At 41.8% G+C, this 16418-nt stretch overlaps 2 protein-coding genes across 2 annotated transcripts; both read right to left on the reverse strand.

Moving 5' to 3' along the window:
• Positions 1–1091: 1091 nt before the first annotated feature.
• Positions 1092–4477, reverse strand: LOC102796678 (E3 ubiquitin-protein ligase TRIM21-like). The gene is made up of 2 exons (XM_087842645.1): positions 4352–4477; positions 1092–2590 (listed from the first exon to the last, which is right to left on the reverse strand). Exon 2 carries the CDS (start codon positions 2579–2581, stop codon positions 1277–1279), a length of 1305 nt encoding a protein of 434 aa, XP_087698771.1. The 5' UTR covers positions 2582–2590; positions 4352–4477; the 3' UTR covers positions 1092–1276.
• A 3366-nt stretch (positions 4478–7843) lies between these two features.
• LOC148102636 (uncharacterized) lies at positions 7844–15390 on the reverse strand. The gene is made up of 4 exons (XM_087842223.1): positions 15339–15390; positions 15136–15251; positions 9152–9187; positions 7844–8863 (listed from the first exon to the last, which is right to left on the reverse strand). The coding sequence occupies exons 1-4, from the start codon at positions 15342–15344 to the stop codon at positions 8122–8124; spliced, it is 900 nt and encodes a 299-aa protein (XP_087698349.1). The 5' UTR covers positions 15345–15390; the 3' UTR covers positions 7844–8121.
• Positions 15391–16418: the final 1028 nt, after the last annotated feature.

Raw genomic sequence — 16418 nt, forward strand, 5'->3', positions numbered from 1 at the left:
TAAATAAAAATGAAGGGTTACTCTAAATGCATCATGTTTTTAATTTACAAGTTCATAAGCATTTTCCCTTTCCAGTTCACAATCAATTCTACTCCCAGGTCAAAAATATGTCTGGGAAAATTTCCCTAATATAATATTATTTATAAATATACCCGTCTAGCACTTGCACAAGTGCATGGAGGCAGGACCTCACAGCAGAAGCATACTCCATAATGTGTTGTACATTATTATATGTATATTATATGTAATGTGGTATTTTTCAATTATTGTATTTACCAACATCAAGAAGTCACAAGCAAAGAAAGACCACACCATGGTGCATGTTTGAACAAGGAGAGTTTACTGCTCAAGATTATTTATTAAACAACTAAACCACATTTTTTTAACCCCCCAAAAATACATGTTCAAAGCAACACAACAGAGGCCCGATATCAGACACAACTGCACTCTGTAGAGAGAGCAAATGAAGCGGTTGGTTTTATTTTGTGGATTCAAGCTGCTCTTCATATTTTTGGCCACCAGATGTCACCAGAGAGGACTGTGTTGAAAAGCTTCGAGTAATGAACCGTTTTTCAATACAAGCTTCAGAAAGCTTCATTTAGCCGTCACTACTAAAGGCTGCTCACAGTCACCTGATCCAGTCACAACTGTTTTGGAAAGAGAGAAGTTTGAAGCCGAGTCTTAAGCAGAGAGGGGGTCCGTCCCCTGAATCCAAACTGGGAGCTGCCTCCCATTCTACTTATAGAAACTCGAGGAAACACAAGTAATCCAAGTATTCTTTTACTGGAATACCAGAGGATGCACCGAGCAACAGGAGCTTCACGTTCACAGTGTGGTTTAGGATAAACCTGATGTTGTAACGACACACCCACTCACTTCACCAGATGCACCTTGTTTAGTTCTCTCACCTTTGATTGGGTGTGGTGCTGGTCCTTAATTGCACTCACCTGTCACACATTATATAAGGACTGCATTTACTTTTGGCTCTTTCTTCACTCCCACACGGGGCGGCAGCAGAGGTGAGGTTCTGTTTGGGTTTTTATTTTATGTATTGTTTAAGGTAATGAGTAACTTAAATCTGTTTTCTTTCAGCATTGGTGGTCCATGTGTGTCTTTCCTTCTTTGCTTTATTGATTTGAGAATAGAAGGAGAAGCCTGTGAATGATTCGATGACTGCTTATTCTAATCGGATGAGCCCATGATGCTGATTACTCAACCCTGAGCCTTCCTTCCTTCATAACCCCTGACCTCATTACTCTGGTGCTGTGGGGCCGGTCTAATCAATGGGGGTGATGATTAGCGGTGCAGAGTTTCTACCTTCATCATTCAGACCGGGACTGAAGAATGGGTGGAGCTTCTGAGTGAAGGAGCAGCCAGTAAAGGAGTAGATCAGAGCTGCAGTATCAACGTCATAGAAGGAGACCCGACCCTCGTCGTAGTCCACAAACACCCCCACCTTCTCAGGACCAGACCGGCGAGAGAGAGCGACATCAGGGTCAGCCTTAGCTTTGTACTCGTATCCGCCTCTCAGCCTCACAGTCCAGAAACCGTCCCGAGGACTCAGTGTGATTTGAGCCTTCCTATTGGTCGCCTCTGTGGCCACTCCCACAGTCCACTCGGTCTTTCCTTTAACCTGAACCTCAAAGTAAAATCTGCCTGAAGAGAAACTCTGCTCTCCTAAAACATTGATGCAATAAGAAAACCTCTCTGGGTTGTCTGGAAGCTTCTGCCTCACATCGCTATCGTGAACTTGTTTCCCATCATCAGACAGGACGAGGTAAGGATTTGCTGTGTCTGGATCAAACGTCACGTCCACTGCGTAGCTCTGGACCCGCCTCAGCTCGAACCTGGCGAGCATCTTGGGTACTTTCTCCTTCATCTCCTCAGAGAGCGGCTCCTCCAGCTGAAGCACAGAGAGCAGCTCCACCTCCGTCTTCCTCTTCTTCAGCTCACGGATGTCCTGCTCCATCTTTCTGATGAAGCCTTCAGCCTGCAGCTCGGTTTGTCTCTGCTTCTCTCCGATGGCCTCCGTGAGCTTCTCGACATACTCCTTCAGAGCAGCAAAGACCTGAACGCCATCTGTCATCTCTCTGTCTGCGTCCTCTTTACCGAGCTCCACTGAGCGTTTGAGCTCCTCAATCTTCAGTCGCATCTCCTCGATCGTCTGCTGGAGTTCAGCCTCCATCTTCACCAGTTTCTCTCCTTTACTCATTTCCTCCAGAAGATGATTGAATTTCATGCAGTCCCAAAGTAATGAAAGAAACGCCACACAGAGAAGCAGCGCCAGTGGTTTTAAGCCTTCCCCATGGAGAACCTCCACCCGTCTACCTGGCCGTTGCTCTGAGCGTCTGAAGGCCTCGACCATCTCAGAGATCAGAGTGTTGACCTGCAGCTCGGGCTTTGGGTAGAACATCTTCATGCAGAGGGGACACTGCAACGGGACGTCGGCGTCAGCGGGTTCAGTGATGCAGTTTTTGCAGAAGTTGTGTCCACACGGCGTGCTGACCGGATCGGTGAACACATCCAGACAGATGGCGCACAGAAACTGATCTTCAGTCAGCAGACAGGCGGCAGCAGCCATGTTTGGACACTGAGAACAGAAAGGAAAGACGCTGGTTACCCAGTGCAGAATAACACATCCTGTAGAGGTGAAGCAGAGCTCTTGTATTGTCCTGCTCTGAACTCTGAGTTCTGCTGTAATTTCTTTTCTTTCGTCTCTGCTCTGTTTGTTCCCTCTCCTGTGCAACATTAGCATCTCAGCGCTGTTTCACCATTATAACTTCACACACTACAACCTGGTTTGCCTCTTATCTGTAGTTATTTTTATTTAATTTAATAACTGTACAGTACTCTGTTTGTTAGGGGTGGGGAAAATGGATACTGTGTAGTATGGTGATACTTTGTTTGCTAATAATGTATGGATACAGGGACAGCAGAAATCGATATTTTGTTACAAAAAGGTTTTTGTGCTCTGACTTCAGAGCATGTTGATCCTTTTTCTGAGCAAGAATCCTGACATTCCTTCACTGTCCAAATGTGTTTCACTTGTTTTTGGCAGCAATAAACATGACAGTTTACTTATTTTAATTTAAGACATGTTTTATTTTAATTAAGTTTAAAACTTTTTTATTTAATGTAAAATTATATTTTGTTTTAATTCACTTTCAAATTCTTCAGTTGCTGAAGGGGCTGCATAGTTTTCATAAACTGCATAGTTCAGAATAGCTATAATTGTACCAGATGGTTGATTCAGTTAAGTTGGACTAGACTGTAATACAAACCGTTCAGTTTGTCAACAATAAAACTGAAATGAGAGAAAGACTGAGTGTGAGACTTTGATATTAGAGAAAATGAATATTGATAAAGTTTACCTCTATGTACAGAATCTGAATATCGCAAAATATTTTTAAAAAATTGCAATAATATCGTATCGAGGGATGTATGGTGATTCCCACCTCTACTATATGCCACGTTATGATGAACACAAGGGTCCCACTTACCCCACTCTAAAGGGAAATACTAAACTGAGTAGCTTTCCTTGAGAGATCTGCAGAGCTTAACTGCCAAATGCCTCCTCCTGGTAGTGAAGCCCAGTTGTTCCTTATAAACCTGCTAATTATCAACTGGGAAGGTGTGGATGTTTGTGGACATCATGTAAAATCCTACCGCAGAACCTACTTCACTACACTGTGTACTGTTTGTTTGTATATGTGGTTTCTGGCTGCTGTTACAACCAAATTTCCCCTTGTGGGACAATTAAAGGATTTAAAGTTTAAGTCATGGATAAATTCCACGGTGGACTGTTTTACCTTAGTTTCTGCCAGGTGTTGTTCAGGTTTGCTATTCGTCCACCTTTGATGCATTTGTGGGTTCAATATTAACACATTTTAAAAATAGTCTTTTAACAACAGGACAAAATTGGTGTTTTTTCTACTTTAGCATGTAAACAACATAAAGCATCAGACACGTGACTCAGAAACTGATTCTAAGGTTTCCATTTTTGTTTTTAGTACTTTCCACACATAAAGCAAAACTGAAAACATCGCATTGTTTTAGATTCCTCAGAGAAGTCTTTGTTTTCGGGGGTATAAAGTGGAGGGGTACAAAGTATTTCTGGAGGTTGGCCAAAGGGGAGGGAGCAAAACAAACAGGCTGAAATGAAACTTTAAAAACGCTCCTGTTTAAGATCACAAAGCAGTTTACTGATGCGTGAATCACGTGGCGCTTTGCACGCAGAGCCTCAGAACAGAAGCGCAAACACCTGCAACTTTTCACGAAACATCCTCTTCTCCCCTGAAACTTCCTAAACTGAATTTTCATGTTTGCGTTAAGAGTTTTCAGCTCGACTCACCAAAGCTGGGCGGAAACTCCCGAAGAAATCCGATTAATATTTGTTTGCAGACACAAACAAAGCGTCTCCGATCAGCTGCACAGATGCCGCGAACTGAAAGCGCATCAATGTTTGAGTGGACTGGACACACTTCCTGTGTGAGCTGTTTAGCTCCACCCACACCTGAGGGGGTAAACAGCTTGAGGAAATGACCTGTACAGACCAGCGGGTGCGTCGGGTAAATAAAAAAACACGAATAGAGATGGAAAATGTGACGTCATTCATGGGTAAAACCGCAAAGAATTCTGGGAACTCGTGGCAAGAGGTACTAGCGCACACAGGCTTTCAATTGAAATCAGTCACACAGCGATAAAAAGAAACACAAAAATGTCAAGAAGCTGTTGTGTTATTAACTGCAATAGCCGGTCGAATGACAGCCACGGGAAGCCGACGGGTAAAGAGATCGGTTGTTATCGGATTACGTCGTTGAAGAGAAATTATTCAGCCATGTTTCTGAAGTAACAAGAGGCGACGGATGGCCTGGATTACAGCCATTCAAAGACCAAATATAACGTCCCAGAACATCCAGCTCACAGGTTAGTCTGCTCCAAACATTTCCACAAAGGTCAGTCTTCTGTAGTAGTTAATACGTCATTTTTCATAACATAATTGGTGATATAGGTTACAAGCAAGTCTGGCGCTGAACAGAAATTGTCGCTATGCTCCTGTGTTTATTGTGCATAAATAGTTAATTGTCCTGACACAATATTGCGTTTCGCTTCTGTTATTACCATGGTACATTGACAAAAACATATACTTTTATTCACAGAGTAAAACTGTTTTGCAGCTGTACGATTACAGCATACAATATTATTGTCACTGCTACATTTCTGTGACGCGTACCAGAAATTATTTCCACTACTAATTAATTACCGTTGAGCTCAAAGGTCCTATTAATAAACGGTTAACGAATGTGTATTTATGAAGACGATTTGTGAGACTGGTAAACTTATGATACGTACGATGGTCTTTCGTTCTACACGGTGCATTTCATGGTCCTGTACCCATCCGTCAGTAAACTGTTCCTGGGCTTGTTGCAGTGACCTGAAGTTACTAAACTTCATGAGTGTATGCACTCACTCCAAGAACCGTATGATTATAAATATGAGCGTGGTGAAAGTTGGGCAGCACGCTAACGTATTTTATCCACTCTGTGTGCTCGTAAGGGTATAACCCTTTCACTCCTTTGATTTTTTCCTCGTATCTTTTCTTTGACTTTTCATCAAGTCTGTCTTTGTACAGACCGGCATTGTTCTCCTTCGTTTTGTACATAACTTTTTTGGGGGGCAAAGAAAAAGCAAGAAGGTATTGGAACCGGAGAATGAACGTTTTGCGGTGCTGCAAATGCTTGCATTTGATGCGGTACTTGGATTGTTTTGCCACGAGTTCCCGGCATGCAATGCGCGAAAGTCACGTGGTCTGTCAATCTCTATAGAGGCAGATGGTCTTTACTCCTCTTGACCTGCAGCCCACAGAGGGCAGTAACTTTAACTCCACCTCACCTGTGGAGGCCTCGGATCTACCACCAGGTGTCCTCCTCTCCAGTGCTGAAATGTGTTCCAGCCTCCAGTTTTCTAACAATAAACCACATCACTGCCATCATACATCCAACAAAGCAGAGAAACAGTGAAGTAGTTGCTACGAGATGAACCTCATTCATCAACTTTAGTATTTTATATCCTGCAGCACCATAAATACACAAATACATGTCAGAAGCTTGTTAGCATCAGTAAGAAAGACGAGCCCAAACTCTGACACGGACAACAGCAAACAAAAAGCTGCATGAACACATGATACTGCTACTTGGACATGGAGTCGCTATTTCACTGTGGTGGTGAGGCTTGTGTGGCTAATAAGCAACGCTGTGTTTTATTTTGAATCAGAATATTATATCATGTAATCATGCAGATGAAGCTGTTACCATGAAAAGTGTGAGATTTATAAGAAGGCAACAATTTAAGCAGGTTTTGTTGTGGATTTTTTTGATGACCTGGAAGCTCCTGACCATGAATGGAGGGTTTCAAGTCCAGCATCCTGAGGCTGTACGCTAAGTGGAAGGAAGGAGGCCGGGGACTGGTGAGTGTCGGCACCACAGTCCAAGATGAGACAACAAACATCCACAAATGCATCAGTAAGATGGCCACGACCGTCCGCGTGCTCAGTGAATACCTCAGGCAGCATAAGTCCAAGAAAGAGGAGGAAGGCGAGGAACCATCATGGCAGCACAGGAACAAGCTCTGAGCACAAGATCCACAGAGGCTGGGGTCTATCACACCAGGCAAGACCCCAGGTGCAGGCTGTGTAAAGATGAGACAATCCAGCACATAACAGCAGGGTGCAAGATGCTAGCAGGCAAGGCATACATGGAACGCCATAACCGGCGTGGCCGGCATAGTGTACAGGAACATCTGTGCCGAGTATAACCTGGAAGTCCCGAGGTCAAAATGGGAAATGCCCCCAAGGGTGGTGGAGAATGACCGAGCTAAGATCCTGTGGGACTTCCAGATACAGACGGACAAAATGGTGGTGGCTAACCAACCGGACATAGTGGTGGAGGACAAACGGAGAAGACGGCCGTAGTGATCGATGTAGCGACAGCAGCATCAGGAAGAAGGAACACGAGAAGCTGGAGAAATACCAAGGGCTCAGAGAAGAGCTCGAGAGGATGTGGAGGGTGAAGGTGACGGTGGTCCCCGTGGTAATCGGAGCACTCGGTGCGGTGACTCCAAAGCTAGGCGAGTGGCTCCAGCAGATCCCAGGAACAACATCGGAGATCTCTGTCCAGAAGAGCGCAGTCCTGGTAGCAGCAATCAAATGGTTTGTGACATGACCCATAAACTTTGGTCAAGTATTATTCACATATATATGATACGTTTATGCCACCTGTTGATTTGCACTGCTTGTAGTGAGATTGAATAATTAGGACTGAGGTGTAACTTCATGTTATGGCCGACTGTGACAAAGCACAGTTGATGGCGCCCGGCTCGACCCCTGACCTGCATGTGTTGTTTTTGGCTGGATGACAAGGAGGGAAAGTTACCCATCAGCTGCAGGAGTTATGGAGGGTCAGAGGTGACATCGAGGCTCTTTTCTGTCTGTGCTGACGGCTCTACACCCGGGCTTTGCTCAGCTTGCTTTGCTATGTGTTGTAATGTTTCAGTGTTCATGTGATTCTGTTTATTCTGTTTCAATAACTCTGCTGTTTCCACAGGATCCTTTTTGGTGATTTGATTGTAATTGGCTGGATCTCCACACCGCTGGCTGGAGAAGGTTATCATGTTGGCTTTCAAATGTGGGAGCCGACAGTTTGTATGACCAGCGTTTCTGTGGAGTGACCCATGGATAGAAAACCTGCAGCATCTTTACCTCAAACTTCATATTCAATCATAGAAACAGAAGATTCAACATCAAGCTTTAAAAGAAGGACAGACCAGATCCAAGCTGTGACATGTTTTAATGCAGTTTATTAAGCTTTAATCAGAGACAGCACCAGAGGCTATAAATGGATTACACTCGCTCCACACACACTGTTTGTGTTTCAGTTCACACAATCAGAGGCGCCGACAGTATCGTGGGCGAGAATGACCAGAGTGCACGATGGCAGCTGTGATTTCAGGAGCACATGTTAATCTTGCTGTGACCAACACACATTTAAAAGTTAGACATGGATGGATCCTCCTCTCTGCATGTTACTCTTCCTCTTGGTCTTATTCTCTTTCTCCCCTTGGTTGCTAACCACCTAAAATACATTTCTGTGCAACAGCACCATTGGTATTGCAGATAAGACACTTCATTGGATCCATTTTTTGCTGCTTGTAGCATCGGAATATATGCTGAAGACCATTTGATATTTTATCTTTGTCCTTTGTCCCTTCTTCTGCGATTGCATACGCAAGCCTCTCAAGTGATCCACGCAGTTCATTCACACGATCATTATTATTATTATTATTATCAGGTCTAAATACATCTGAAAACACAACAACATACTTCTTCCAGTTCCTTATCTGTTGTATTTTACTGAGAATATTCCGACCGTTGTCTGGGTTGGTACATGTCTGATCACATGGGGAGGCATGGACGTAGAAAACCATCAGATCATCTTTGGAGTTTTTCCTAATTTTGTCATTTTCTTTGAAATAGTCCAGCGTTCGGGACTCAGCATGAACAGCCTGAGGATTCAGATTTTTTTTAATATATTCTTCATCACAAAATTTGTCAATATCAGCCCATGTCTTTATCTCCTTTCCCTTACATTTTTTTGGGACAGGCCAATCTACAAGTTTATTAGGACACTGATAGAAAACATTGGGCCATTTCAGCACTGTGGCTGCCACCACTCTGTTACCTATGTATACGTCACAGTTTAGAATCTTCGTCCTCACAGCTTCACCATCATCATCAGTGACTTTGCTCATATCAAACTTGTCTTTATTGCGTGGGACGCTCACAGCCACACTGAACATGGGGGGATCTCTGTCAAAGCAAACAGAGGATATTCACCTGTAAAACATTTTCTTTCTAATGTGCAGATTAAAGTATGCAGAGTGTTAAACCAGCCAAAGTGAGTTCAGTCACATTTTGCTCAGGAAACCAGTCTATTTTTTGGGGGGGATTTTTTTAAGCCCTGAAATTGAGAACAACTTAAACATCCAGTTATAAATAACAGTGAGTTTGTAATGATGCATTTGTTCTTTCAGTCTCTGCTTCTAAAACCACACTGTAAGTACTGTGCTGCAGATTAAAGTGACCTTTGTTACTGACCTGTTGTTGTTTGCACCATTGTATTCTGGTGTGTACCTGCCAAAAGACACACACACAGGTTCTGATGTTGATTCCATTTGGAAAGATTTACATGAAACCACAACAATGTTGGTTTGTTTCACTGAGAGTTTGAGAAAGCACAGAGGAGCTGATCTGTGTTAGAGTCCAGTGTGTTGAGATATGTACTCAAGTTTTGAAACGTGTTGGAGTGCATTATTGTTGTTTAACTGGGACGCAGTATGTTAGTCGTCACCACAAGGGGGAGCAGTTCCACTGTGAATGAACGTATGCTGTGACATCACACCACTGATCAAGTAAGCGAGCGGTCACAGGAATGGCAGCCTTGAAAGAAAGGATGCGTTAAGAAGAGGTTTCCGGTACGGATCGGGTAGTGACACGCTGTGTCCCAATTCAGGGTCTGCATGCTTGAAGTACGCATTTCAAGTGCGATTACGTCACCGCCACGCGACGACGGCTGTCCCAATTCGAAGTGTACTTCAAATGCATACTCCAAATGCACCGTCGATTTCCCCAAATATCAAGCGTGGTCCGGTGCACGCTTCGTGGTCCCATATATCCCACAATTCATAGCGCGGCGGTGGGTGTGGATAATTTTGCCGCAAAATACGGCAGAAGGGAGCGGCTGAAAAGTGAACTGTCAAAAGTAAGTACTGAATATGACGTCACTTATTCATGTGCGAATGTTTAATAACGAAGAACATTAAAACATTGCTGTTGGCCACATGTGGCAAAGTTATGTGACATTAGTGATGTTTGTACTTTCAGCATTAACTTGGTTTTAAAGCCTCTACTTCTAAATATACATATAGTCGACCTTAATCTTACAGAGAATCTGATGATTTAATGGATAATTAAAGTCAGTCATATATCCACAAACACAACAAGCTGAAAGTCAGTGAGATATATATATATATGTATATATATATATATATCATAATAATCTGACAATACTATAATATTGGCCATATTATATTTACATTACCATAGTGAGATGACTTTAGTCTCATGAACAACATTAACTAATTGTTATTTACTAGCTAATCTTAAGTGACTGTTCAGTACAGAAATGAAGCCCTTGAATCATGTTTTACAGTCCTGTGGTCTCAGCTTCAGATACTCAACTAATCACAGTGATGTGATGACAAAAATGAATGACCAACAAAACATTTTTCTCCTTCATTTCTGTCACACAAAGCTGTATGAAACGTTTCTCGCGGTTAGTATCATGGTTGCTAGGCAACCTGAACAGCGCGACGAAGCACATACCGTCCCATTTCACAAGCCTCTCACTTCAGCACTTCTCGTACTTATAGTACGCACCGTACTTAGTGCGCGTACTTCAAGCGTGCAGACCCTGAAATGAGACATAGCCACTGGCTGTATCCCAATTCAGGGTCTGCAGCCTTAAAGTACGCAGTCTCAACGATCCTCAAGAGCCACGTACTTAAAGACCGCTAAGGCCGGAAGTGCGAGGCTTGTGAAATGGGACGGTCTAGCCTCCGTTGCGCTGCCCAGGTTGCCTAGCAACCATGATACTAACAGCTGGAAACGTTTCATACAGCTTTGTTTGACAGAAATGAAGGAGAAAATCTTTTGTTCATTTGTTTGTTTGTTTCTACATGAGCTTTGATCATTCTCTGATTAAGCTCAGCTATTGAACGGCGTATATTTTAAAGTAAAGGCTTTAAAACCAAGTTAGTACAAACGTCACTAATGTCACATGACTTTGCCAACATGTGGCCAACAGTAATGTTTTAATGTTCTTCGTTATTAAACATTTGCACATAAATAAGTGACATAATATTCAGTTCTTACTTAAAGTTTACTCTTCGGGCGCCCCTCATCCGCCATTTTTTTTCGGCAAAATTATCCAGACCCACCGCCGCGCTATGCATTCTGGGATATGTTGGGCCACGAAGTCTACACCGCCACGTCCTTAAAATTCAGGGAAATGAAGGACGCATTTGAGGGCCGCATTTTGAGCAGCCTTCGAATTGGGACAGCCTTCGTCGCGTCGCTGTGACGTAATCGGCCTTAAAATGCGGCCTTTAAGGCTGCAGACCCTGAATTGGGATACAGCCACTGACACTACCCGATCCGTACTGGAAACCCGATCGGTACCCCGCATGCGCGAAGGTGTCTACTTCCGGTCGAAGCGTTTTACGATAGTTACAGGTCAGAGTATCTGTTAAGATGTTAAGAATAATAAGTATCTCATAACATATTTCCAATAATGAAGCATTTCAATATAATGTAGACAAAAACGAAAAATAAAAAGATAGTGACGGATCAGGACTCCCCGATCCTTACTGTGCATGTGCAAAGTCGGACCGTACAAATTGGGTCTACCCGATCCGTACCGCGCATGTGCAGGGGTTTTCTTCTTCTTCTGTTCGTTTAATGGCAGTTTACTCCGCAGTGTTCGAGGATACTGCCACCTGCTGACTGAGTGAATGAACTCTATTGTAAACTGAATTGGCGTCATTACAAACGTGTGTTAAATTTGATTTAGTGATAGTCGAGTGTGTTTATGCTTGTCTGTGTGGAGAGGATTGTTGGAATAGTGATGATGATGTCCGCTATCACTGTCAATTGCCAGTAAACACTTAATCTGGCTGATGAATCTACACGTGAGATATTACAAAGTCTGTATTATTAAGTCTGTAATTAGGCGCCATTCTTCTTATTTTACGGCACTGTTATTCAATCGGGGGACGCTCTCTGTTGAGGAGAAAAGCGTGAATTTGTTTGCATACGGATTATCCATTGTTTAAATGTCCCGGTAGTCGAAAAGGAGGCAGAGCTGCTGAGAAATGCTAGGAGCTAACTGGGCGCTAACCGTATCATTCAAATATATTGAATGTTGCAATGTTGGCAAAGAGAGGAAGTGACGTAAGATTTGCGCACGCGGGGTACCGATCGGGTTTCCGGTACGGATCGGGTAGTGACAAGTCCCCCTGCCTGAAACAGACACATTTCTAATAACATTAGACTGGTTTTGGATTTACTTGATTACTCTGATTTGGTACCTGACAATAGCTTCATTCTCTTCCTGGATTTTTATAAGGCTTTTGATACAATTGAACATCAATTTATTTTCCACTCTTTGGAAAAATTTGGCTTTGGAGAGTTTTTCTGTAAAGCTGTCAAAACCTTATACACAAATGGCAATAGTTCTATTAAAATGATTAACGGCTCCACCCCGAGATTTGACCTGAAACGTGGTATTCGCCAAGGATGTCCTATTTCACCATATTTATTTTTACTTTGTACACAAATTCTTGCAACTAATATTTCAAACAGTGTTGTACAAGGAATCACCATAGCTGATAAGGAGCTTGTCATCAGCCAGTTAGCCGATGACACCACACTCTTCTTGAAGAATGCAAACCAAATCCCTCCAGCTCTTACTGTGATTAGAGATTTCTCTGAGGCCTCTGGTTTATGCCTAAATCTAAAAAAGTGTGAGTTACTAGCAATTAAAGACTGCCCTGCAAATACTATCTGTAATATCTCTGTTAAACAAGAAGTCACATACTTGGGACTGTTAACCTCTTAAGCCCCAAGCCTACCTGATCTCCTGCTTTTTTCCCCCGTATCAGGGGGCGTTGGGGTTTAAGAGGTTAATATCCAAAGACCAAAAATCAAGATGCTCTTCAAACTTCACTCCAATTATACAGAAAACCCTAAAAAAGTTCAACCAGCGGCTGCAAAGGGACTTGTCGTTGAAAGTTAGAGTGTTAATTACTAAAGCTGAAGGAATATCCCAATTAACATATGCTGCTCTCTCCTTACATCTGGATAAGAAAATTAGTAAAGATATTGACCGTATGCTCTTTGATTTTATATGGAAAAACCGTACGCATTATATTAGAAAAACTGTTGTGATGAATAAGTACGAATCAGGTGGGCTTAACGTCTTAGACTTTTCTACTTTAAATAACACTTTCAAAATTAATTGGGCTAAACATTTTCCTAAAAACCCTACCTCTATCTGGAACTTTATACCATATCATATTTTCTCTCGTTTTGGTGGCTTTAATTTTATTTTAAATTGTAATTACAATGTTGAGAAACTTCCTGTAAAGCTTTCATCCTTCCATAAGCAGGTCCTCTTAGCGTGGACCCTCATTTATAAACACAACTTCTCACCTCACAAATACCTTATCTGGAACAACAGAGATATTTTATATAAAAATAAATCACTTTTCCTGGAAACTTGGGTCCAAAATGGGATCCTATTGGTGGCTCAGCTGGTTAATAAAGAGGGACAACTACTTACTTACAACGACTTTATTGCACTATATAATTTTCCAATCAGTGTTCAGGAATTCTCAGTGGTGCTTTGTGCCGTACCCTCAGGGTCTTTAATGTTATATAAAAACACTGACAGCTCAATATCTACCTCAGTCACTCTCCCTGATCCAGCTGAGTCACCAATAGGAAAAATCTGCTTTTCACAGGAACTTGGTAACAGCAATAAGAGAATACGTAGTTTATTCCAAGAAGATATCGTCTCTCTCCCGTATATAATATCTTTTTGGAACCGATATGTTCCAGATATCAAGTGGAAGACAGTCTGGATGATCCCCCATAAATATTTAATTGTAAATAAGGTGAAAGAAGTCTCATTTAAAATTCTACATAAATGTTATCCAGCCAGTCACTACATGGTAAAATTTAAAAGGGACATAAATACTAATTGTACTTTCTGTGGGGATCATCCAGAAACTGTGACACATCTTTTTTGGTACTGTTCTCTTACACAGAGACTCTGGAAGGAATTTAGCAGGTTTGTTATTGTCCATGTTTTAAGAGAGTTTTCTTTACGATGGGAAAATGTTTTATTCTGTTTCTTTAAGTTCCCCAAGAAGTATGATAAATGTTTTTTTATGATAAATTTGTTAATACTTTTAGCTAAACTTTTTATCCATAAATGTAAGTTTACTAACAAAACACCATATTTCTGTCATTTTTTTAAGGATGTGGAAATGTACATACAATCAATATCAGACTCCACCAACAAAAAGGCTCTCAAAACAATATGTATTCTTATAATTGTTACCTTTTTCTTTTACCCCTGGCTTTATGTGTTCATGTTCTGTTGTTTTGTATACTTCATCTGTTCGTATGTTGTATACTCATTGTTTGTTAAATAAAGTTAAAAAAAAAAAAAAAAAAAAAAAAGTCCCCCTGCCCGGTCAGGCATTACCTGCATGGAAGGAGCATAACCATACAAACAATCCATCAGCCAATCAGAGTGTGCACCCGTAACCATAGCAGCATTTGAGTGAGCAATTGTGTCCACTAGAGGGTGATGTTGACCCACAAATGAGAGATTTAAGCTAAATTGGGTACAATTCTGTTTATGCCATCCTGTAATGTTGTTATGATAATCTTTTCATTTTATCTGTTTCATGCTCTTGTATGGTCTTCTCTTTATTATTTAACGTGAGAGATGCTGTACCATGAATGATGTCACAGTATTGAAGAACTTTATTTATAACTGGCCCACACTGAACACACACTGGAGCTGGTGTGTAGGGATGTGGTTCTGAAATTAGTACAAATAAGAAATAAAATAAACATCTCTTTCACTGATCATGCATCCATAACTTGCCTGCAGCAGCGTTACTCTCCGACTACGTTCTCAACTGATAGATTGTTTCTGTCGTCAACTGCTGGGATGACGCTCCTCCCATGCAGGTAACGCATGACCGGACAGGAGGACGTCCTAACAGGATGTACTGAGTATGTGTTTCCAGAGAAGTAAACAATATTTTCCCTTCGAGTTGACACTGCACTGCTCAACACAGTGTGATGCAGTTTTAATAGCATATTTGTCACATGTTACTCTGTATTCTTTTTCACACCTCGCTACAGTTTGTTTGTTAAAAACAGCTGCTGTAAACATCATCATCATGTTCAGTTTTTCTTCTGCATTTCACAGAAACTTCACTCACCTGTTCAGAATGTCTTCTACAATTGGTTCGAGCTGGTTTGGGTCAATAACAGTCTCACCGTTTCTAACAGTCATCAAAACAAGGACGGCTACAGAAACCCAGTAAGGAGCAGCCATCTGAGTGGGTTTAACAAGGATGGAAAAATTAGATGAGTGAATATATAACAGCGTCCAAATATCTGCAGACTATCCTCCAAAACTCACCGTCATTCACCAGATTATCAGCTCTGCTCTTTCAGGAGGTGTTTGCTTAAAATTAATTTGAAAGTGTCTTTAATAAAAAACAAAAACCTTTCACAGTCTGCAGGATGTCAGGACTAAATAAGAGTTTTAGGCTCAGTTTCACAGACATGAGTTTGGTCTCAGTCTGAACATTTTTTCAGTGCAGATTTTCACTGAACTTGATGAAAAAACATTCTCTCTGTGGTTTATTCTGAATTCTAATCAATATTGTGCCAGTTTAAACCTTTGTTACCTGCAGTGGTGGAGAAAGGTCTGAGTGACGCTGGAGGCTCTGTTCAGGACGAGATGCTGCTGCAGTGGATGCAGCTACAAGGAGAAGACACCTTTATAGAGGGCAGGCTGGTGATGGCCAAACCCTCTGAATGGCTTCATGCCCTTATTTGAACAAGTCTTTAAGCCATGGGTGTAGGAGGAAGACACACACAGAGACTGACAGCCTCATGTCACTCAAAGCAGCACAGCTTTAAAGCTTAACACAGTTTAACACTCTCACCCCAACACTCACTCTGCTCTCGGTTATTTGTCTCAAATGAAAGCAGAGGTTTCTGACAACAAGCAGGAAGCAGATGAGCGAAGGCCTTGTGATTCTATATCTGTTGCGACAGCCTCAGTTGTGCGAGCTGTAACCTGCTTCGTCATTACCAGATGAAGATGAAGACTTCTGCTTGGTGGATGACTAGTTCTTCTGGTCATTTTGGCTCTTGAAATAGAGAAAAACAACAAGTTATGACTGAGATTTGATTAGTATGACTAGTTTTTCATAAAACCGTCATGATGCTGTTACAGACTCAATCTGATAAACCAAACAGGGTCAGAATAATCATCACTATGGAGGGAAAAACATTTGAGTCCTGTCTCACTGACACAGATATTTATGGATCAATGTTTTATTTTTTGCAACGTTCATGCTTTTTTGGAAGGAGTTCATTGTTATGTCTTTATTTTTTTAATACATAAAACAATCTTCAAGTCATAGTTCAACTGGAAACATTTCTTTAGGAAACCAGGAACGTGTCGGCCACAGACTCCTGTGTTGAACTT

The sequence above is a fragment of the Neolamprologus brichardi genome, chromosome 6, assembly GCF_056152115.1.
Source record: "Neolamprologus brichardi isolate AB-2024 chromosome 6, ASM5615211v1, whole genome shotgun sequence".
Lineage (NCBI taxonomy): Eukaryota > Metazoa > Chordata > Actinopteri > Cichliformes > Cichlidae > Neolamprologus > Neolamprologus brichardi.